We start from the raw sequence: 24,643 nt of genomic DNA on the forward strand, positions 1-24,643 counted from the left end.
AAAATGCCAAAAAACACAAAAAGAGAATCTTAAATTTTAAGAATGATCACATTACAGTCAAAGATCAACAGAAACAATGAAAGTCAGAATATAATGAAATGTCATTTTAAAGGGCTAAAGATAACTAAAATCTCAGTAAAGATATGATTTAAAAATTGAAGAATGTGCTCACTTCAGCAGCACATATACTAAAATTGGAACGATACAGAGAAGATTAGCATAAAAAAATTGAAGAATGTGAACATTTTCATTGTAAGTTTTCATACGAACAAAATTTACGAAATTCATTGCTAGTAGACCCATTCTAGAAAAAAAAGTTAAGGAATTTCTTTGGGCAAAAGAAAAAGAAACATGAAAATGTTAGAGATAATGAAGATCATCAGAAAGGGATAACATGTAGTTAAATATAAATGAATATTAACTATACAAAACAATCATTGTAATGTCTTATGAAATTTAAAATACTTGTAGCACTAAATTATATGAAACAGTAACACAAAAGACAGCAAGATAAACAGAGTTAGTATTAGTATTAAAGAAGAGATAAAAGTAATCATTTATAATAAATTATAATGAATCAAATTTAGATGCTGGAATCTCTAGGGTAATTACAAAATAGAATAGTAAATAAACATACTATTAACAAGTTAATTGAAGGAAAGTGTAATTAATTAAAAATTTAAAATGAGAAAACAAAAATTGTAAATGAGAAAAAGTTTGTATACATAAATCAAATTATAACAGTTATACAGTAAATGAGAAATTAAAGTTACAAGTCAAAATAAAATTAGAGTCTACATTAAAAAATTCAATTGTATACTCCTTACCTGGAACACAAAAAGAATAAAAGGTTTCAGAATAGTTGAAAGTCAAAGATCAGGAAATGATAAACTATAAAAATATTAATCAAAAGAAAGATGTATAAATCAAATATAAAATAGATTTTAAGACAAGAAATATTATCAGAGAGAGGAACACTGCTTAAGAATAAAGGGGTCAATGAGACTGTAATATATGATAATCCTAAAACTGTCTGCATCCAAATGACACATACAGTTTTCAATTATATAAAGCAAGAATGACACAATTAAAAAAGAAATATGCAAATACGCAATCATAATGGGAGATTTTCAGTAACAAATCTCAATAGGTGATAGAATAAATAGATAAAATCCCATAGGATCTGCACTACATACAGAAAAGGGCTCAATTCACATATACACGATACGTTACCCAATAATGATAGAATTCGCATTCTTCTCAAATAAATGTGGAATATTTACAAAAATAAACCATGCACAGAACCATACAAAAATTTAAATATTAAAACACTGAAATTATTCACAGTTTATTTTTAAATGAGGATAGAAGTCTGAAATCAATAAATAAAACAACAAAACCCTCAACTATCTAGAAATTAAAGAATGCATTTCTAAACAATCTTGGAATCAGAAAAAATATAAAAATGGAAGTTAGAAAACATTTAGTACCAAGTAGTAAAGTCTAAACACACAGACATTTGTGGGTTGCAGCAAGATCAATGCTTGAGTGGGGGAGGATTATAGCATTAATTATATTATATTTTTTCCTAATAGAAAAGGAGAAGGACAAGAAATAAAAGATTTAAATTTCTATCTTTAAAAACTGGAAAAAGAAAAGCAAATCAAGCCCCAAAAATGTAGAAAAGGAAATCCTTTCAAAAAGAGGAAAAAGCAATGTAATAGTTTATAAACATGTAATAGAGGAAATCAACTAAAACCAAACACTGGGAGAGAGATCCAAGATGGCTGATTACTAGCAGCTCAGGATTGTAGCTCCCAGTAAAAGCACAGAGAATGAGAGGACGCCACATTTTGAGACAAATTTTTGTTGCTCATGGACCAGGAGATTCCCAGCGGAGGGGCCCCATGGGTCGCCAGCACAACTCTTGTGGCCAGCGCGATGGTTTTGCCAGCGCCTCAGCATGACAGTTCTTGGTGCAGAGTAAACGGGACTGGGTCCCCTTTTGGTCGACGTTTGGAGCTCCGGGAAGGCAGAGTTGCCCATTCAAGTGATTGAAAAAGAGACTCAAGAAGGAAGCCAGACTGGAGATTCCCAGGCAGAAAAGCACCATGAATCTTAATGCCACTGTTTTAGCCGGCACAGTGGGTTGCTCAGATTCCGGTGCTGGGAATCAACAAGTTGGACGTCCACTCAAAGACCTAATTTGAAAGTCGGTAATTACAAAGATGACAAGTGGACAAATTCATAACAAAGGGAAGAAACCAGGGTAAAAAGGCTGAGAATACCCAAAATCAGAATGCCTCTCCTTCTACAGGGGATCACAGTTCTTCATCAACAAGTTAACAAGGCCTTATGGAGAATGAGTGCATTCCAATAACAGAATTAGGTTTCAGAAGGTGGATAATAAGAAACTTCTGTGAGTTAAAAGAACATGTTCTAGCCCAATGTAAAGAAACTAAGAACCTTGAAAAAAGGTTTGACGAAATCCTAATGAGAATAGACAATCTAGAGAGGAATATAAGTGAATTAAGGGAACTGAAGAATACAATATGAGAGCTCCGTGAAGTATGCACAGGTTTTAACAGTCGAATTGATCAAGCGGAAGAAAGGATATCAGAGGCTGAAGACAAACTTAATGAAATGAAACGAGAAGACAAGATTAGAGAAGAAAGAGTAAAAAGGAATGAGCAAAGTCTCCAAGAAATATGGGACTATGTGAAAAGACCTAATTTACATTTCATAGGTGTACCTTAATGTTATAAAGAGAATAAATCCAAGCTGGAAAATATTCTTCAGGATATTATTCAGGAAAACTTTCCTAACCTAGTAAGGCAGGACAATACTCGACTCCAGGTAATACAGAGAACACCACAAAGATATTCCTCAAGTAGAGCAACCCCAAGACATATAATCATTAGATTGACCAGGGTTGAAATAAAGGAGAAAATTCTAAGGGCAGCTAGAGAGAAAGGTCAGGTTACCCATAAAGGGAAGCCTATCAGACTCACAGCATATCTCTCAGCTGAAACCCTACAAACTAGAAGAGAGTGGGGGTCAATATTCAATATCCTCAAAGAAAAGAATTTTCAACCCAGAATCTCATAACCAGCCAAATTAAGCTTCATAAATGAAGGAAAAATAAAATTTTTCGTGAACAAGCAAGCACTCAGAGATTTCATCACCACCAGGCCTGCTTTACAAGAGCTTCTGAAAGAAGCATTATACACAGAAAGGAACAAGCAGTATCAGTCATCCCAAAAACTTACCAAAAGGTAAAGAGTATCTCCATAATGAAGAATCTATTTCAACTAATGGGCAAAATAGCCAGCTAGCATTAAATGACAATATTAAACTCACAAATATCAATATTAATCCTAAATTTAAATGGATTAAATGCCCCAATCAAAGACACAGACAGGCAAATTGAATAAAAAGTCAAAACCCATCGGTATGCTGTATCCAGATCCATCTCATAAGCAAGGACACACAAAGACTCAAAACAAAGGGTTGGTGGAAGACTTACCAATCAAATGGAGAGCAAAAAAAAAAAAAAAAAAACCAAAAAACAAAAGAACAGGAGTTGTAAGTTTCGTCTCTGACAAAACAGACTTTAATAGTAACAAAGACTAAAAGAAACAAAGAAGGACATTACATAATGGTAAAAGGATCAATGCAATAACAGAAGTCAATGATCATAAATATATATGCACCCAATAAAGGAACACCCTGATACATAAGACAAGTTCTTAATGACTTATAAAGAGACTTGGACTCCCACACAATAATAGCGGGAGATTTTGACACCACATTGTCAATATTCGATGGATCAAGGAGATAGAAAATTAACATATAATAGGGACATCTATGATTTGAACTCAGACCTGGAACAAGTAAACTCTGAATATTTATAGAATTCTTCACCCTAGGTCCACAGAACATACATTTTTTTCAGTATCACTTTACCCCTATTTTGAAAGTGACCACATAATTGGAAGTAAATCACTCTTCAGCATTTGCATAGCATTTTACAGACTTAAATGAAATATTGGTTGGCTGTTTGTTATTTTCTTCTCTTATTCCTTCCTGTCTCTGCTGTTAAGCACAATTATCGGCATAAAAAAGGTTTTTAATAACTATTTTTAGATTGCATTCCAGCCTGGGCAATAGAGCAAGACTCCTGTTCTCTCTCCGCCTTTCTCTTTCTCTTTCTTTCTTTCAAAAAAAAAAAAAAAAACAAACACTGGTTTCTTTAGATCAACTTGCAGAAAGATTGATTAAAAAAAATAGAGAAAAAATACAAATATCCATATCAGATCCATATAAGGGGGAAAAAAAGGCATCACTACAGAAGTTACTAACATAAAAAAAAATACTATACCCATCTTTACACCAATATATTGGATAACCTTGATGAATGGACACATTCTTCAAAAGGAAATACAAGTTATCAAAGTTGATAGAAAAATGAGAAAATCTATCCTGAATATGAATATAAGTCTACATGTGAATCTTTTCCCACACACAATCTTCCAGGCCCATATCATTTCACTGAATAATTCTTTAAAATATTTCAAGAAGAAATGGTACACAAACTCCTTGAGAATATAGTAAAAGAAATCACTTCTCACTTCTTTATATCCTCCCCGAACCTGAAAAAGACATATAAGAAGGGAAACTACAGAGCAACATCTCTCATAAATGAAACATAAAAATCTTAAACAAAAAAGTAAAGATACATTGAATTAATAAATTAGAAGATTTAATGTTGTCAAGATGTAAATTCTCTCAAAATTAATCTATAGATATTTCAGTCCCAATCAAAATCCCAGCAGATGTTTTGTATGAAAAGTGACAAGCTAATTCTAAAATCCATATGACAATGTAAATGCCCAAGAATAGCCAAGGCAGTCTTGAAAAAGACTGAGGTTTTATATGAACAGCTGAATGTTTATACTTCCTATTATAAAGCTGTCGTAATGAAGATGGGTGGTATCAGTGCAAAGATACACAAACTGACTAATGGAACAGCAAGAGCCCGGGATCGATTTCTTCATATACCACTAAGTGATTTATGGTGAAGATGATAATTCAGTGCGGCAAAGAATAGACCTTTTAGTAAATGATTCTGCATAATTGAATGCCTTCATGGAAATAAATAGATATAGATATCTTGACACTAACACCATTTTAAAAAGAGAGAGCAATTGGAAATGTGAATAAATACAGTAAAATATTAAAGCTTTAAAAGAAAACTAATGATAACATCTTGTCTTGCGAATAGGAAAAGACTCATTAAATAGGATATAAAAATGCCAATCACAAGGGGGAAAAATTGACATATAGGACAATATTATGGTTACAAATTTATTGCCAGACTTTGGATATGGGTCTGCCCTAAAACCTAACGTTGAAATTTGGTCACAATGTTAGAGGTGTGATGGAGGTAATGGAAAGGTGTTTGTGTCATGGGGCAGTTCTCTTATGAATACATTAATGCTTTCTCTCAGGAAAGGGGTGAATTCTCACTCTAGTTCCCAGGAAAGCTGGTTGTTAAAAAGATCCTGGTACCTCCCAGCTCCTTGCTGCCTTTCTTGCTGTGTGTCCTTTGCACAAACAAGCTCCCGTTCACCTTCTATCATGAGTGGAGGCAGCCTGAGGCCCTAACCAAATGCTCAATCTTGAACTTTTCCAGACATTAGAATCATGAGCTTAATAAACCTTTTTTCTTTACAGATTACTCAGCATTGAGGATTCCTTTATAGCAACACAAAACAGAGACACTTACATTCATCAAGACATCATTAAAAGAGTGAAAAGCAAGAGAGAAAATGTTTATAGTACCTATCTTCAATCCAAAAAGGACACTTACAACCCAAACAAACAAATAAATTTAAGAAAACCAGACTGGCAAACCAACAGAAAAATGGACAACAAACTCAGAACCTGGATCATCCAAATGATGATCAATAACTAGCTCAGTAACACTAGTCATAAGGAAAATACAAAGTAAAACTGCAAAGAGACACTGCTACACTCCCAACAGAAGGGCTAAAATGCACAATACCACAGACTGGCAACTGCAGAGTAACTGAAACTCATATGAAACTCATATACTGCTCAGGGAAATGGAAACTGGAGCAACCACTGTGGACAACTCATTGGCTGAATCCTCGAACGCCGAACAAATACATACCCTATACCAGCATTTCTACTCCTAAATGTAGAACCAGAGCCACGGGTAATGTTCACCAGACGACAGGTATTAGAATATTCCCAGCATTTCTATTTATAATAGCACCTAAGTATACAAACAGCTTAAATATATGCTAATAGTACAATGATAAATACAGTATATTCGTACTGTGTGGAAAAGTTTATAATAATGAGACTAGATGAAAAAGTGACAACTACATGCAACCCTATGGATGAAACTCACAAATAGTGAAAGAAACCAGGTATAAAAATAACATTGTATCCTGTGACTATAAAACACACAAGTGGACAATATTCATCTCTTCTGCAAGTGATCAGCATAGTTACCACTATCTTTGGTGGGGTAGTGGGTATTGATAATGTTCTGTCTATGCTTTTAAAAAAAAATAAACAGGCCGGGCGCGGTGGCTCACACCTATAATCCCAGCACTTTGGGAGGCCGAGGCAGGTGGATCACGAGGTCAAGAGATGAAGACCATCCTGGTCAACATGGTGGAACCCCGTCTCTACTAAAAATACAAAAATTAGCTGGGCATGGTGGTGCGTGCCTGTAGTCCCAGCTACTTGGGAGGCTGAGGCAGAAGAATTGCTTGAACTCAGGAGGCGGAGGTTGCGGTGAGCTGAGATTGTGCCATTGCACTCCAGCCTGGGTAACAAGAGCGAAACGCCGTCTCAAAAATAAATAAATAAATAAATAAACAAAACCTAAGGGAAGAATTGACTCTGGATGATATGTTTGTGTAGTATGAATCATAATCATTACAGTCAATGAGTTATTTTTCTTTTTATGAGATGGAGTCTCACTCTGTCACCCAGGCTGGAGTGCAGTGGCGCCTTCTGGGCTCTCTGCAAACTTCACCTCCCGGGTTCAAGCAATTCTCTTGCCTCAACCTCCTGAGTAACTGGGATAACAGGCATGCACCACCGCGCCCGGCTAACTATATTTTTAGTGGAGATGGGGTTTTATCATATTGGCCAGGCTGATCTTGAACTCCTGACCTCGTGATCTGCCTACCTCAGCCTCCCAAAGAGCTGGGATTATAGGCATAAGCCACCACGCCCAGCCCAAGTTCTTTTTAATGAATTACTCAGCCCTGATCTCCTGAAAATTTAACTAAAATTCCTAGCCAAAATCCCTAATCGTTCTAAACATCAAAAAATGGCTTGCATTTTTAAAATAATGTAATATAACAAGTCTAAAATGTCCAGCAGTTTTTAGCATAAAGAATAGATTTCTAAGTTAATCGCTATTTAATATAATTTGGTTTTCTAAGAAAATCTACTTTGAGTAGTTTCTTAAATACACTTTATTTCTAAGAAATATAAATGGAATCTGTAGCAAAATTCAAATAAAAACATTTTACTCTTTTATCAAAGTGGCTTGACGCATAAAAAGTATAATAAGCTGTCTAACAGTGTGTGTATTTTTAGATAAGCTATATTTCCCTGTCTAAAATTCATCTTCATCTTTGCTATTTCCTAAGACTTAGAGTAAATAAATTCAAAATATCCCATCAAAAGCATTTTGTAAAATGCAGATTAATCTAACATTGGGGAAAATAATTTTTAAAATAGAAAGCATCTTACTTAAACACTGTATTTCCACAAATTTTTAAAAATAAAAAGCATTAGGATTTATTGTTTTCGTTTTCAGCTCACCCTTTTCCTTACACTTGGAACTTGGAAAGGAAGGCTGACATCTTAGCAGGTATCTTGGATCATAAGGACAAGGGTTATACCAAAGTATAGTAGAACAGGAACTGAAAGATGTCTCAGCCCTGGAAAACTTGAACTTTTAAATCACTATTATGTTGCTTTTCTTGGTTATGCAGCCATATCTCAGGTTGACTCTCAGATTGCCTAATTTCAAATCATATTTTAGAAACTGGAATTCTCAATTCGTCAATAATGTCAATTACAGCCTTCTTAGTTTCTTGTCTTTAAATATACTTATCATGTTTCTTCACCCCATGCATACACAATTATTAAAATTCAGTCATTAGTGTCTACAGTAATACAACAAGCAGAATTGGTGTCATTTTGCCTCACCAAATATATTATTTGCCTATGTATCTACCTCACCAACATCACACATTACTTAGTGAAAAAAATTAATCCATATATATCTGTTGCATCATTTTATTTCATTCATTCTGGCAAATAGTATGGATCATGGCCAGGAACTAAAGCCAGTTACTAAAGATACAAAGATAAACAAGAAGTAAACAAAGAAGAAGAAAAAAGCTCCTTTAAGAAACTTACAGCGGAAGAGCTAGACACACGGCAGACATATGTGTTGTCTAATCAACCAAGAACCGTTCTCACTTGTGTCTTCCTGCCAACAGAGCCCCACATTCTTTCGGTACAGGTGGAATTACATTGATCTCAGGGAGGAAAGGCTGTTTACCTATGCCTAGGAGGAGAACAATGATTGGTCTATGCTAGTCACAGTCATTTCATCATCCTTGGACAATTAGAGGCCTAGGTGTGGGCATCCAATCCAGCTTCAGCTAATGAGATACAAGTGGAAATCTATGGAGTTAATTCTCCTGCCCTTCTGACCTGAACATTCATGTGATGCTGTTACTGCTGCAGCTGTCTTGCATTCCCAAAGGAAAGGCCAAGAAAACTGCAGAAATGCTGCAATTCTAACATTATTGTTGTACCATCTTCAGGCATCTTGTCATATGAAAGTCTGTTTCAGTTATTTATTTTCTGTATTTGCACTTGACTTAATTCTGCTAGACACAAATAAATGTACAAAACAGTATGCAATAGCTGCTATAATAGATGAACACATACTTAAAGAACAGAAAAAAAATATTGCCTAACTGTAATTTAGGTGGCCAAGAAGGCTTATTAAAAACAAAAAGTGGGTTGGAACTTTGAGACAAATTATTTTCCTGTGCCTAAAGTATAATGGTACATAAAGAGAAGTAGTGGAACATGAGAATGAACATACAGACAGAGACAGAATGATGGAAACTCATGTAGATCATAAGAATTGTGGATTTTACTTTATACATGATGGGGAATCTTTGAAACATTTTCAACATGATTACAGCATTTTAAAATCATACAAAGATCAAATTTTGTGATTTACTAATTCATCCTGACACTATTTTGAAAAGGCCGCTGGGGGACAGGGTGGTGAAACATATGTAAGTAGATGAGAAAGACAAGGGGTTGAAATCATAAAGCAACTGGAAGTAAGGGAGAGGGGAACTTAGGGAGGATTTCTAGAAGTCTGCCTGACTGATAAACTTAGCCCCATTTATTGGGAGAATTCAGTAGGAGCTCCAGGTCTGAAGTAAAGCTTTATTAAGAGATATTGAATGTAAAATGTTAGTGCAACATACAGGTGCAGATTCCTAAAATTAAAACACAGAGGTCTGGATACACATTTCATATACAATTTTGAGTAACACCAATGTCTGATATACATGTTAATAGTACAGGAAAGAAAAAAGGTGGCTGAAACTGAGCAAAGACATACAATAAATAAAAATAATAGAGAAAATAACATGCTGAGTCTCAAAGGAGAACATTCTCAAGTAGGTTAAACATTTCAGACAGGCCAAGTAAAATTATGACTGAAATATTCATCCCTCATTTGGGGATTCAGAAGCAGGTTGTTAATTAGCCAAAATGGTAAAACTCCCACTAGTCGATGATCAGTCCTCATTTCACTTTAGCAGCAGGAGTTGCCACTTTTCATCACCGTTGAATCCACCCTCTCGATCATGTCTTTCACTTGCCTTTTAGAAAAGTGCTTTCTTTTGGTTCCCCCACTACTTCAGTGCCTTTTCCCCATTCTTCTTCTTCTTCTTCTTTTTCTTTTTTGTAATCATTTTGTTTTGATTCCTCATCATCTCCCTGAACTCTAAACTTCAAAATGCCCTAGGGATCAGTCCTTGGATCTCTTCTCTACATCTGTTCTCTTGGTGTTCCCATCCAGTTTTAGAAATTTAAATACCATATAAATTTACCCCCAAGTTTTTATCTTCGGTCTAATTCAGATTTACAATTTCCTGTTTAACGTCCTCACACGGATTTTACATAGAATCTCAAATTTAAGTTACTAAACTTACGATGTTTCCCACAAAATATACTCCTACTTGTTTTTTGTTTTCTAATTCAGTAAATGGCCACCAATCTGACTACAGTAAATAGCTGCTATGGTTTGACTGCATCTCCTACATTTCATGTGTTGGAAACTTAATTCCCAAGGTGGCAGCACTGAAAGGAGGGCCCTTTAAAATGTGATTAGATCATGAGGGTTCTGCCCTCACAAATGAATTAATCCATTCATGGATTATTGAATTAGTGGATCAATGGATTAGTAGGTTATGATGGGAGGGGAAGTGGTGGCATTACAAGACTAGAAAGAGAGACCTCAACAAGCATGTTAAGCATGTTAGCATGCTCACCCCCTGGCTATGTGATTCCTTGCACTGCCTTTGAACTCTTCAGAGTCCTGACCAGCAGGAAGGCTCTTAGGCTCTTACCAGATGTGGCCTCTTGACCTTGGACTTCTTAGCCTCCATAACGGTAAGAAATAATCTTATTTTCTTTACAAGTTACCCAGTTTCGGGTATTATTTTGTAAGCCACAGAACTAGTTATAAAAATAACTGATATTTCCTTAATTTGATTCAATATGAATCACCTTCTGGTGAGAGAGGCATTCCATTTGAGACATATATGAGTGTATATGTGTACGTTGACATTTTAGTAAGGACTATGTGTAAATTTTTCAAAGTATTAAGAAATAGAGACTATTTGTAGTACTGCTAATAAAAACTGGGTTTTGTTTTTCCAATTCGAATACATTTCTTATTAGTTTACATTTCATGACTTACTTATTAAAGAGCCCGTGACAAAAGTAAATCAGTACATCAAAAAAGATCTCTCCACCCATGTTTACTGCAGCACTGTAGCACTACAACCAAAATATGGAATCAAACTTAAAGTCCATCAACAGATGAATGGATACGAAAAATGTGGTATATATACACAATGAAATATTATTCAGCCATATCAAAATAAAATGCCGTCATTCGTGGCAACATAGATGAACCTGGAAGACATGTTAAGTGAAACAAGCCAAGAACAGAAAGGTAAATAATGCATGTTCTCACTCTTCTGCAGAAGCTAAAAAATAAAAGTTGACATCATAGAACTAAAGAGTAGAATAGTGCCTATGAGAAGCCACGAAAGATAGCAGGGTAGGGCAGATAAGAAAAGATTGACTTCAAAATACAAAATTACAGCTACATAGAAGGAGTAAGTTCTAGAGTTCTAAGCACTACAGGAATACAATAGTTAATGATTATTGATTATAGATTTTCAAATAGCTAGAAAAGAGGATTTTGAATGTTTCCAATACAAGATATGATAGATATTTGAGGTAACAGATATACTATACTGATTTGGTTACTCTATATTGCATGTTTCATATGTGCCCCATAAATATATATATGTTTCAATGAAAAAAATTAATTAAACATTGATAAAAAGCCCATGACAAAGATCAAAATATCAGAATTGGAGAGATAAGCAGCAAAATATAATTTTAATTAAAAATATTATACTTTTACACCTCACGCCAGTGAGAATGGTGAACATTAAAAAATATGGAGACAACAGATGCTGAAGAGGATGTGGAGAAATAGGAACACTTTTACACTGTTGGTGGGAGTGTAAATTAGTTCAGCCATTGTGGAAGACAATGTGGCGATTCCTTAAGGACCTAGAAATAGAAATTCCATTTGACCCAGCAATCCCATTACTGGGTATATAGCCAAAGGACTATAAATTGTTCTACTACAAGGACACATGCACAGGAATGTTCATTGCAGCACTGTTTACAATAGCAAAGACCTGGAACCAACCCAAATGCCCATTGATGATAGACTGGACTGGGAAAATGTGGCACATATACACCACTGAATACTATAAGCCATAAAAAGCGATAAGTTCATGTCTTTTGTAGGAACATAGATGAACCTGGAAACAATAATTCTCAGCAAACTGACGCAAGAACAGAAAATCAAACACCGCATGTTTCACTCATAGGTGGGTGTTGAACAATGAGAACACATGGACACAGGGAGGGAAGCATCACACACTGGGGTCTGTCAGGGGAAATAGGGGAGGGACAGCGGGGGGTGGGGAGTTGGGGAGAGATAGCATGGGGAGAAATGCCAGATATAGATGATGAGGAGGAAGGCAGCAAATCACACTGCCACGTGTGTACCTATGCAACAATCTTGCATGTTCTTCACATGTACCCCAAAACCTAAAATGCAATAAAAAAATATATATATATATATATATATATATATATATATATATTATACTTTTATATTCCAGTTGAGGAATTTTGTTCCAACAAGTTTCAAGACTCAAAGTTCTATTTTGTTCATAGGTCCAATAGGCCCGCAGTCACCTGTGCTATAGCGGCATATACAGGTGATTCCGGTTCAAATAGCATTTCTAGCAGATCCTGACAGAGTCTCTTCCAACTTTCCACTTAAACACCATAATGAAGATCTGTTGCTTGCCTTCCCACCATCTCCATTCCCTTCTTCCTGCAGTCACTACATTTGTCTTCGATGATCCTCTCCTCCGCTTCGGTCCAAGTAGGTAAAATTCCAGTCCTTGAACTAGAGCAGGTGATTCCAAATTATATTCATCATTTCTCCAGACATTTTAACAGTTCAGTGATGGGAAAAGAGCTAAAATGTGTTTAATCTGGAAATTTAGGACTTTAATGGGCATTACTAGAAAAAGCAGCTTTCTCTTCTGGGGACTAACCTACAGAAAACTGGGGGAAGTTTATTATTCCACTGACTTTTTAAACTTTCAATAATCACTGCACAATTCACTCATTCACTCAGTAAATTTGTATTGAGCAATAACTATGTGCTAGGCAAGAACTGAAAGAAAAAGCATAAAAAAATCCTGCATGCTCTGATTCAGAAAGTCTGAAATCAGAGATAAGTTTTTTTACTACCACGAGGAAACATGTAGAATTGCTCCAGGCTACTACCTGGGGCTTGAAAAAAGCACAGCAGAGAAGGGCTGAGTCACAAGGACATCCGTTTAACACTGAAGCTACTTATGAATGATACATACAATCATCCACCTCTATCTTCATATTTTTTTAGTCACATGAGCTAGTAAAGTGAGTGTATTTTCTGTTGCATACAACTGAAAGAATCCTAACTGGTACTTATCACAGGAAAAATACACCAAAAAACTCATAGTCACACATAAAATAATGCCTTAGCATCAACGACATTGTAATCTGGGAGGAATTTCCTCTAAACACTAAGGTACTACAATCGGTGTCATATGTACTACATGAAAGGTACTACAGTGTGATAGGTGGACCATCCACACTGCTAATAGAAATTGTAAAAGCCTTTCTCCCAAAAATATGTATAAATGTACATTGTCATTGCCTCACTAGATGTCCCCAATTTAGAAAAACAAGACCAATGTCAACCAGAAAGTAACAGAGCTATTAATCCATGCATGGCCTGGGAGCTGTGGACTGTCTTTCTCATTTCTATCATGTACCTTTTCTGTCCTTCTTCACTCAGTCCATGACCCCTTCCCCTATATTTTACTCAGTGACTATGGTTCTTAGAAAAAAAATTTGGATAAAAAGTGAGATAAGATAGTAGTACTGTACTCCAAGAAAGTGTAACTCTTTAGCAATATATTATAGGTAGAAGCAATAAGTATTTTTATTTTTCCTGTATTCCCTCATTGATTGAATCAATGCAGAGAAAACTCCACCTCAGAAAAAAAGAATCTAACAGGTAATAGGAAACCTGCTAGAAAATGCCTATTAGATTAGGATATTAACTTAAGATTTCTATCAATGTTGATATAAGAAGGAGATTTGATATTGATCAAATAATGATATAATTGATCCAGTATCCAAGAAGAAAGAGTTTGGGGCCTTGTAGACACTTACACATTCTGTGTTTTTGTAATCAATAGCCTACATGGGCCTCCTCTCATTCAAGAGTAGGAATGAGCATAATATCAGCTAAGATAAAGAGGCTGATATAATATATATACACATACAGTTAACTATCCCTACCTACATATATTAAGGCAAATCCTGGGACTAATTTATTTCTTTACACTCTTATGAGAACCTAAGAAGAATTTGGTAAAAATATTATGTAAAAGCAGAAAAAAAAAAACCAGATTGGCATCATTTTTCACTACTGCACAGAATTCCAAAATTCAGTGGTATAATAACTTTATTAAACTGGAGAACTATTGTGATCTCACTTTTTTTTTTTTCCTTTTTTGAGACAGGGTCTCACTGCATCAATCAGGCTGGGATGCAGTGGCCGGATTATAACACACTGCAGCCTCAAACTACTAAGCTCAAGTGGTCTTCATGCCTCAGCCTCCTGAACTAAGGCTACAGCCATACATGCTCTTCTGGCTAGTTTATTTTTATTTTTATTAAAATAAAAGATAGGGTGTCACTATGTTGCCCAAGCTGATCTTGAACTACTGTCCTCAAGTGACCCTCCTGCCTCAGCCTCCCAAAATGCTGATCTCACTCTTCTCCTAGTAGCCAAAGTATCATACACATGTGAAGGGAAAACAAACAGAAAGACATTCCACACATGGAAAGATTTAGAAGGCAATTTACACATGTATTCTTCAAAAATTCCTTGAAAAAAAGTACAGTCTTTTAAAAAATGAATAAAAACAAAGAGCTCAAATATGAAAGTTAATGTATTTTTTAAATGTATGAAGCAAAGAAACTGGAATATGGTTATGAAAATGCAAATGATAAAGTAATGATTGAAAGAGAAGACAGATAACCTAAAATGTTCGTTATAAAAACTTTAAAATCTTATATTGTTTTCCTAGGTACTAGAGCTTAGGAGAAGAATAAAAGACAATGAAGATATGCTAAATTTCTCATTTAACACAGATAATAGATACAGTTTGTTTCCTGATATTTAGGGAAAAATCAATTCACAATATTAGAAATTGACTCAGTCATCTTATGATTTAAAGAAAACATGAAATTACAAAAATTATGAAACAAAATCTTGGATTTTATTATTTTTGTTAAAACATACAAAGTTGAAAGAAAAAACTGGAAAAAATATTAACATATACATAAAACATATTTCTTAATATGAAAAGAGTAGTTATAAATTAATAATTTGAAAAAGTCTATGTAATTTAAAAGATGTTACAGTTACGTTTCTGTATTTAAAAATTCAAATATATATATATATATACACACACACACATATATACATTAAAAACTAAAAGAATATAGAGCTCAAAGTAAATTTTTGGCTATTTCTGGATGGTAAAATTGGGGGAAGTTTATTATTCCATTGACTTTTTAAACTTTCAGTAATCAATGCACAATTCACTCATTTACTCAATAAATATTTATTGAGCTATAACTATGTGCTAGGCAAGAACTGAAAAAAAAAGCATAAAAAAATCCTGCATGCCCAGAGCTTTTATTCTTGTAGTAGAGAATCAGAAAATCAGCACAGTAGCTCATTTATTTAATCCCAGTGCTTTGGGAGGACAAGGGTGAAGAATTACTTGAGGCCAGGAGTTCAAGCCCAGCTTGGCAACACATCAAAACTCTCTGTCTACAAAAATACAAAAATCAGCCAGACGTGATGCATGTACCTCTAGTCCCAACTACTCAGGAGAATGAGGTGTGAGGTCACATGAGCCCAGGAATTCAAGGCTGCAGTGAGGTATGATCATGCCATTGCACTCTAGCCTGGATGGCAAAGTGAGACTCTGTCTCTCTTAAAAAAAAAAAAAAGGAAATCAGCAAAACAAATAAATAAATTATATGTGTGTGTGTGTGTGTGTGTGTGTGTGTGTATATGCATCTGTGTAATATATATTACAATTATCTTTATATATGTATATATATATATATATACACACACACATCTCTCAAGAAAATTTGTAGAATAGAGAAAAATAAAAATAAAGTAGGGAAAAAGGACAAGGAGTTCTGGAAACAGAGCTCACATTTGAATTTTTTAAAAGATGGTATAGGAAGGCCTCATAGGTTGATACTGAGCAGACCTTTGAGAGAGATGAGAGAGCCAAATATAAAGACATCTGGTGAAAAAAGCTTGCTAAACAGAGGGAGCACAGAAACAAAGACTCTGAGATATGTTTCTGGGAAGGTCTGACAAATAGTAAGAAAAATCAATGAAAGTACCTGAAAATGTCTATTAAAAGGTCAGAGTCATACTAGGATGCAGAGAGTCAAGGTAGTTTTGTTAAATTCACTTATATACTCTTCTGAACTGTGTACTTTTTCTGTAATAGAAATGTATTGCAGTTTTTACTAAAAAACAAAACCCTAAAAACATGTTGTTGAAGTATCAGTTTAAAACATCTGTATACCATATACTCAGAAGATGCAAAAAAATGTTTTTTCATATAATCTATAGGTGCTTACTCTTTGGAAAACATCTGGAAAATGCAGGAAACTGAAAGGAATCTTTAAAAAATCATCCATTGGCCCACTAACTTGAGCTTGTCTAGTATCCATAATTCTAAGTGAGCATTATTCTCATTGTGATATGTAGCATCATACATTATCAAGGATAAATAGGATTTCAAAGATCTCCTAATCAGAATATTTCCAAGTGTGATTCTCAAATCTTTCACATCAGAATTAACTTAGAAACTTGCTAAAAATGCAGACTTGTGAATCACATCCCAACTCTAGCAAATCAGAATTTTGGAGTGGAGATTTTCAAAATCACTCTCCGACAATTTAAATGCACAGTAAGGCTTAAGAACTACTGGCCTAGATCAATGACTGTAAGGATTAGTTAGCAGAAAAACTGCCTTTGGTTTCCTCTACTGACTGAAATTAATGTCTTAAATGTCTCGTTTACCTTTTACATGCTTGAGTTTACCTGAGCATTTCTGAGTCTACCTTTTATGAGCTTGGCAGCGAATGTTATCTAAATATTCCGAATACTTGTCAAATCATGACCTTCTTAAAAGCTTAGAAGACAAAATAGGTCACAAGTACAGTATTAGCCTACATTAAAATCCTGGATTAGGTGTCAAGTAGAGAAGAATATAAGGACATTATGGTAGTTCCAGTTTGGGCTCACAAAATGACCACTTATACCAGTATGAATTCCATCTTGGTCAACAAAACACAGGGGTTACAGTAAGACCAAACACTGAATATCAAAAGAACAAGACACTGATTCAAAGACACAGAAAGATGAATGGAGTTATTTTCATTATACATCTACATATGCTTATTTTTATACTTTCCTGCATTTTAGCCATGAAAATGAAAATTATATGGATTTGAATCCTGGAACTAGATTTGTCCAAGTGCTTAGAGGATTAGAGTGCTTTGTCCTGCAACATGGAAATTATTTTTGATTTGATCAAAGAAGTAATCCACCTTTACTTCCACAGGCTCATTCATATACCCTCAATGTTACCATTCTGAGAGAATGATCCAAAGAATAATAGAAAAGGGAGAAGTCACATATTTTCACGTATCAACTAACAATTTCTGAAGTAAACATTCCATTGACGGAACACTATGAAAGGAAATAAGTAAATATTTGTCATATAAAGATACCGGATTATTTCTTTAGTAGGGTGTGGCAAAAAGTATAGCCCTATTTTTATAAATAGAATCACTGCTCATGAAAAAAAAAAAGACTTAAGGAATTCTACCATAAATTGCTACATTACCCCCCAGGACATTTGCTCCCCTTCTAATTGACCTCCTTTGTGAGTTGGGTTTCATATGTGAGTTTTTTTTTAAGCAGGATGAGCCTTTATGCTTATCTGTCTATCAAACTTAGGATTCCCATCTGGCAGAAAGTCACCTAATGCTGGCATATTCATGTTCTGGTAAAAGGTGTTAAAAATTATTTTGGCAGCCAGGTGCAGTGGCTCATGCCTGTAATTCCAGCACTTAGGAAGGCCAAGGCAGGTGGATCATGAGGTCAGGAGTTTAAGACCAGCCTGGTCAATATGGTGAAACCCTGTCTGTACTAAAAATATAAAAGTTAGCCAGGCATGGTGGGACACACCTGTAGTCCCAGATACTTGGGAGTTTGAATTGCTTGAAGAATTGCTTGAAACTTCTGCTGGAGACAGAGGTTGCAGTGAGCCAAGATGACACCACCGCACTCCAGCTTGGGTGACAGAGCAAGCCTCCATCTCAAACAGAAAAAAAAAATTATTTGGCAAGTCAATTGCATAAAACCAGAAAAAAAATCAAATGGACATTTAGAAGCTTGAATATTAAAAAAAAACAAAAACAAAAACAGGACCAGGCACAGAGGCTCATTCATGCCTGCAATCCAGGACTTTGGCAGGCTAAGTAGGGTGCATCGCTTGAGCCCAGGAGTTCCAGACCAGCCTGGGAAACATAGGGAGATGTCTTCTCTACAAAAAGTTTTTAAAAAAATGGCCAGGAGTGGTGGTGCATGCCTGTAGTCTCAGCTACTCAGATGATTGAGGTGGGGAGATTGAGCCTGGGAGTTTGAGGCTCAGTGAGCCATGATCACACCACTGCACTCCAGCACAAGACCCTGTCCTGGAAAAAAAAGCAAAAAGAAGTGGGAAAAAAAGGATCTAAATAAAGTCACTAAACTTGAAACTTTCTTCAATATATGCGTTCAATATATTAACAGAGTCCTAAAATACATCTGATTTTAATTTGCTAAGTAAAGAGCTATATCACCTAAGGCAGGGCCCAGACACAGATCTGATCAGTTGCTAATCTACATAATAGTCTGCCTGTCAAATATTATGCTCTTAGCCAACATAAAATTCCCATAAACGTGAGCTAATGAATTAATTATTAAGGTGAGACATTATGCCCAAAAAGCTACTATTTATAAATAAATGCTAATGAAACGTATCAACTATTATATTTTCAGGAATAAGTTCATTTACCTAGTAGTGCATGGTATTCCCAAGAAAAGCTTCAGAAGTAGAATAGTACATGAACATTAGTAGCTCAAGAGGCGACCAAGTTGCCAAGAAACTTGGTTACCTGTTGAGCTGGTAATGTTCATGTACCATTCACCTGCATGGCATAAAGTACTCTGTATCAGTACTTCTCAAACTCCACCTTGCATAAGAATCACTTGAGGCTTGTTAAAACACAGATTCCTGAACCCCTCTCTCAGAAATTCTGATTTGGTAGTGACCTGGCCTAAAAATATGCATATGTAATAAGGTCCCACGAGATGCTGATACTGGTAGTCTAAGGTAAACTTTGAGTAACAGTGCTGTAAGTAGCATCTAGTACCAAAGTGGAAGAAAGCCTAGGAAATAAAGGTATTCAACCTTATAGTTTTACCTAAGGGTAACCGTAAGTTAGGCTTCAGATATAACTTCCAAAAGCATCTTATTTCTAATATTCTTAACATTTAATTTTACGTGTGATGGCTACTTATGTACCATGCAGTGCATCGGGATAAGACATTTCTAAGGTAACCAGGTCTCAAATCACAAGTGACTTTGCAGCAAATCTTATATTAATAACCAAACCAATAAATTATATGTTGGGAAAATACTTTGTAACTAATATTTTAAATAAACTTTCTATATGATGAGACCAAAACATGTGCATATTGTTTATTAACTACAACAATTATTTTAACGGCATGAAAATGATTTAGACTTTAATTAATTAAACTTTTGACTTGGTCACTTAAAAAAATACAACACAAGAGGAAATCATGTTGGTGATCCATTTTGTAGCTCTGTAGAGAGGCAGCACAAAGCTGAGTGTTCGTAGAGCCTGAGGTTCTAAGCCAGCTTTTCTTTCACTAATTTTGAGAACACAACATTTATGTGTTTAGTATCCTCACTAATGAAATAATGGTGTTAGAGTAACTGGTCTTAAGGATCCTGCTATTGTAAATTCCAAAATGAGTCCTTCAAACCTGCTTACCTTAAAAATAAAATGTTGCCTAATTCTTTTCATGAAAAGTCACCCAAATGTCTTATCTTAATCACACTTAATTAAATGTTAGCTATTTCTTATTAACCAACGATTCAATTTCTGAGACTCCATGTGGAGCTATTTGTATTTGATAATGAAGTGTTTTTAAAATAGCACATTAAACATGAGTGCTTTGTGTAATAAAAATTATTTTCTACTTTCCAATTTGAAAGTAAGTTTTTTGTGTGCGTGATATAAAACTGAACTTATACATCATTGTAAATGAGTCTGCCTAGGATATTCGTACATGCCTACAACTAAAAAAAACATGAAGAATCTGGAAGAAGAAAACAAGAAACCTAAGCACGAGAAAAATGGTTTAAGGACGTCTATCTTGAGTTCTCCATCTCACAGCATTTGAATTAACAAAACAAGTATTGACTGTTACAACATTCACTGACACATGAAAATTTATACTTTTGCTAGAATTTATCTGAACATGACAATTGTCAATCATCCTTATCATAGCAAATAACATTGTTAAATTCCCTCCTGTATTATCTTAATTATAGATTTATATTACTGTCTGTTTCTATGCTACATTTCTTAAATTGGAATGTAGAATTACATAATTTTATAAGACAGTTTACTGAACTATACTTTGTAAGTACATTTAACATAATAAAAAGTAAGACTTTTATAATTATATATAAAAATTATTTTACTCAAGTAGCTGAAAATGTGGCATCTGGAAGCCAGGTGCCAGCTGTAGCTTTAGTATCAAGTTCTTTCTTTCCTTACAAAATTTAGCGTATTTTAAATGTTTGATTAGTCACTGAAATCAGATGAAAACAATCTGAACTCTGTCTTCTAATGTGACAACCCATACTTTAATCACTGGAACCTTTCAAATCTTTCTAATGAATCATAATGGGATGTTTTTTTTCTTTTACTATACAAAGCTGATGATTTTACAGTATTTCTATCAATTTTTATTACCAAAGTTGCAAGTCCTTCATGACCATTTTAAATAAATTTAAATAAGAAAAAAGTTTTTCTCTAGGTTTTGTTTTCTTATAGAGTAGATTCTTTGGGAGAATTTCTAAAATTCTCTTCAGGTGTCTATATCTAATTTCTTGCTCACAGATCTCCAAGGAATAGTCTTATCCACAATGAAAGAATGATCGTGATGCTCTTATAACAGGATAAAACACAGTCTTGGATATTAAAAAGTACCAACCAACTCTTAAGTTTTATATGTTTCTGATACAAAAGAAAAGGAGCGTAAATTAGTAAGAAATTCCTTCCAATGTCCTCATATGGCTTTTTTTTTTTTAGACTGAGTCTCGGTCTTTCACCCAGGCTGGAGGGCAGTGGCACAATCTTGACTCACTGTAACCTCTGCCTCCTGGGTTCCAAAGATTCTCATGCCTCAGTCTCCAAGTATCTGAGATTACAGATGTACACCACCATGCCCAGCTAATTTTTATATTTTTAGTAGAAATGGGGTTTCACTGTGTTGGCCAGGGTGGTCTCAAACTCCTGACCTCTGGTGATCTGCCCACCAAAGTGCTGGGATTACAGGCATGAGCCACTGTGCTTAACCTATCCTCGTATGATTTCTATAAATTAATATACTTTCTATGAAATCTCTGTTCCTGAAGACACTCTGGAAGATACATGACTTCACTTTAATATTTCCTTCTGTTAAATGGAACAGATATACAAAATGTAAAATGAGATAATTCAGCAGTTGTCAAAAGCAGCAATGATGCTTGCATATACATAATGATCAGGAATGGCTGAGTAAACTCTAGGTATTCAGTATTACAATTCAGTAATCTGATGAAGTGGTACCTTTCTTGCATATATTAGATTCCAAAGAAATTCTGGAATGTAGGAAGAAAATGTGAATCCTTCAGAACTGTTAGAATTTCATTTTAGTCTTCATTAAAGTATTTAGGCAACAAAAATAGGTACTCTGGAGAATTTACACACATATTATTAACAGCGACAACCTAATCATGTTGAACTTCTAGTATCCATCAGGGTAAAACAAACAAACAAATAAAAACCTGTTCTTAAACTTCTCCAAATAATTAAAAAGCTGCCACTGGTGCTGTCCCTCCATACCCAGACTAAAGGACACAAGATAGAGTGTATAGAAAACATTAACGACAAAAGCACTCTAGCCCTAGTCTTCCCTCTACTGGCAGTTTTGTTTTTCTGGCCTAATTAATTGATGGCTTTCTAATCTATGGAATTATTATGGGACTAATGGGTAACTTAAAAAAATTAGAATACCACTATTTATCACTAGAAATAAGAAGAATAAAGAATTTTAAAACTTTCAAGTAAGCATATTTAATGTCTTCTTCAGATGTCCACAGTTCTTTAAGAAGTTCTGTTAATCTCAACACCAGAGAAAGTCAGAACGATGTAAATCATAAAATTCAACTAGTTATTTTTATATAATTAAGTTTGTGGAACTCACTCAAGAGCTTTACTTTCCATGTATGCCTTTTGAAATAGGTCATTGCTTTAAAACATCCCAAGAACTCTTAATCCAATGACCTAAAGCTACCATTTGTAACACTAATCTCCAAACAATCCAGTAAAGGATGTTTCCCAAAATATTAATGAATTGACAACTTTTCAAAAGCACTTAATTACTATATTTAATTTTAATCATAGGTGGGAAAAGGTTCTCAGACCACCTATCTCAGATGTCTGCCTTCAAAACAGTTAGATAAAACTATATAAATTTTCTTGAACTCTTAGGCCAGTGAAGCAGAATCTCAAGAAGATATAAGAGTGCTTCCTCCATAGAGTTTGTAATGACCACCAGCCCAGCATCAGCTCCAGGCAAGCAGGGCGTAAATCTACAAATCAATTAATGCTTAAACTGTTGTGGAGTTCAAATTTATAAATTCTCATAAATTCGTTGTCATTTATTTTCTAATTTTTACAACCGAGAAATGTTACTAGAATGCTAAGAACAGCAATTACAATTTCACATTGTTGAGCTTTGGCCGTTCCTATCCTTTTATAATGAACTTGTTTTTCTTTTTGTTAGTTTTCTCTAAAGGGTATTTACGAAAGATTCAGAAATGTAACATCTCTCTTTAAACCCTTGTTAAATATATATAGTATGTATATGTATATATTCATATGCAAAATAACTTACTTTTGATACATGGTCAAAGCTTTCATTAATTTTCATTCAAATCGATTGCTTTTAATTAATATAGTTAAAAAGTCTCCTTAAATTGTTTGTTCCTTTTAATCTCTGTATGCAAAACAAGTCTGTTTTTTGGAGAGGGGAGGACAGCAAGAATTGTATTTTATGATCTACTTAATACACAGTATACCTGTTTTACATCCAATACCGTCTTTTTTCTGGAACACATTTCCTTTTTACTCAAACCTTTCTTAGTACAACCCTACTGATAAGACCATTTTCAAAGGGGTAAATGATTTATACAGACGTGCCTGGCCGGTGGAGTCATGAGAATAGCAATCAAGGCTCTAGACGTGCAAATATTTAATAACCTTAAAAAAATAAAACAATGTCCCTCGAAATGTCCATAGTTTATACCGCAGTGGTAGTTTAGATACATAAATATTTGCTGCTTGTCTTGCCTTGTGATAATCAGGTGTGTGGCTCTGAAACTTAGGGGATTATCTTATTAGGCACCATGGTGTGCAGAGCCCTGCAAGACGGACATCGCCCTGGTCCGCGATCACAGGGCGCTCAGAGCCCCCTCTCACACGACGCCGCGACAGTTCAAGCATGTCACCCTCTTCAAGCCTGAGCTTCCCTGGGTGTATCTCTGCGGCCCCACCAGCTTCTTACCTGGAGGAGGAGGCAGCTGCAGCAGCGGACAGCGAGAGGTGCTGAAGCGGGAGGGCGCTGCTGCGAGGCGAGAACCGCCGACGCGCGGACCCGCCCCTCCCTCCCCGCTTGCCCGCCCCGGGCACCCAGGGCTGGGCGGCTGGGCCCGCGGGCTCCGAGGGGCGGGGAGGCGGCTCCGCAAGCACCAGTGCGGAGCCACGTTGCAAGGTGCGGCGAGCTGGGTTCTCCAGGGTCGGCCCCAGAGGCCCACGTGACAGGCATACTGGTAGCTGATTGGAGCGCCTGAGAGGCGGAAGTGGCTCGTGACCCTTGGAGACTAGGCTGAGGGGGAAGTGGTTACCTGGCAACAGGGAAAGAATGCTGAAGACGCAGCGCCTCCGTACTAAAGCGAGGCTTTGGGCAGAGGGTTTGTATTCAGGCTGAAAGTGAGGCTTTAGGCAGAGGATTTGCATTGAGGAAAACTGTGAACCATCAAGCATTTTAACCACCTAACACATTTTTTTTTTTTTTACCGAGTTTGCACTGTCCAGGAAAAAGAGTCAAATATACACTAAGTAAATCATCCTGTCTCCTTCTTGGGGGACC

At 35.5% G+C, this 24,643-nt stretch overlaps 1 protein-coding gene and 1 pseudogene across 7 annotated transcripts in view; one reads left to right on the forward strand and one right to left on the reverse strand.

Moving 5' to 3' along the window:
- Positions 1–24,325, reverse strand: part of WDR17 (WD repeat domain 17) — a 125,482-nt gene extending 101,157 nt beyond the window's left edge. For 6 of the 7 annotated variants that reach the window (XM_078366228.1, XM_002745200.7, XM_008992435.5 and 3 more), the window contains exon 1: positions 24,059–24,298. Coding sequence is in view for 1 of the 7 variants with exons in the window: in XM_035292595.3 (XP_035148486.3) it covers positions 24,059–24,319 (261 nt within the window). In the remaining 6 variants the exon portion in view is untranslated. Of the gene's footprint in view, positions 1–24,058 lie in introns of all 7 variants that reach the window. The other variant, XM_035292595.3, reaches the window with a different exon arrangement.
- LOC118152563 (U6 spliceosomal RNA) lies at positions 165–251 on the forward strand (annotated as a pseudogene).
- Positions 24,326–24,643: the final 318 nt, after the last annotated feature.

Source organism: Callithrix jacchus, chromosome 3, assembly GCF_049354715.1.
Source record: "Callithrix jacchus isolate 240 chromosome 3, calJac240_pri, whole genome shotgun sequence".
Taxonomy (NCBI): Eukaryota; Metazoa; Chordata; class Mammalia; order Primates; family Cebidae; genus Callithrix; species Callithrix jacchus.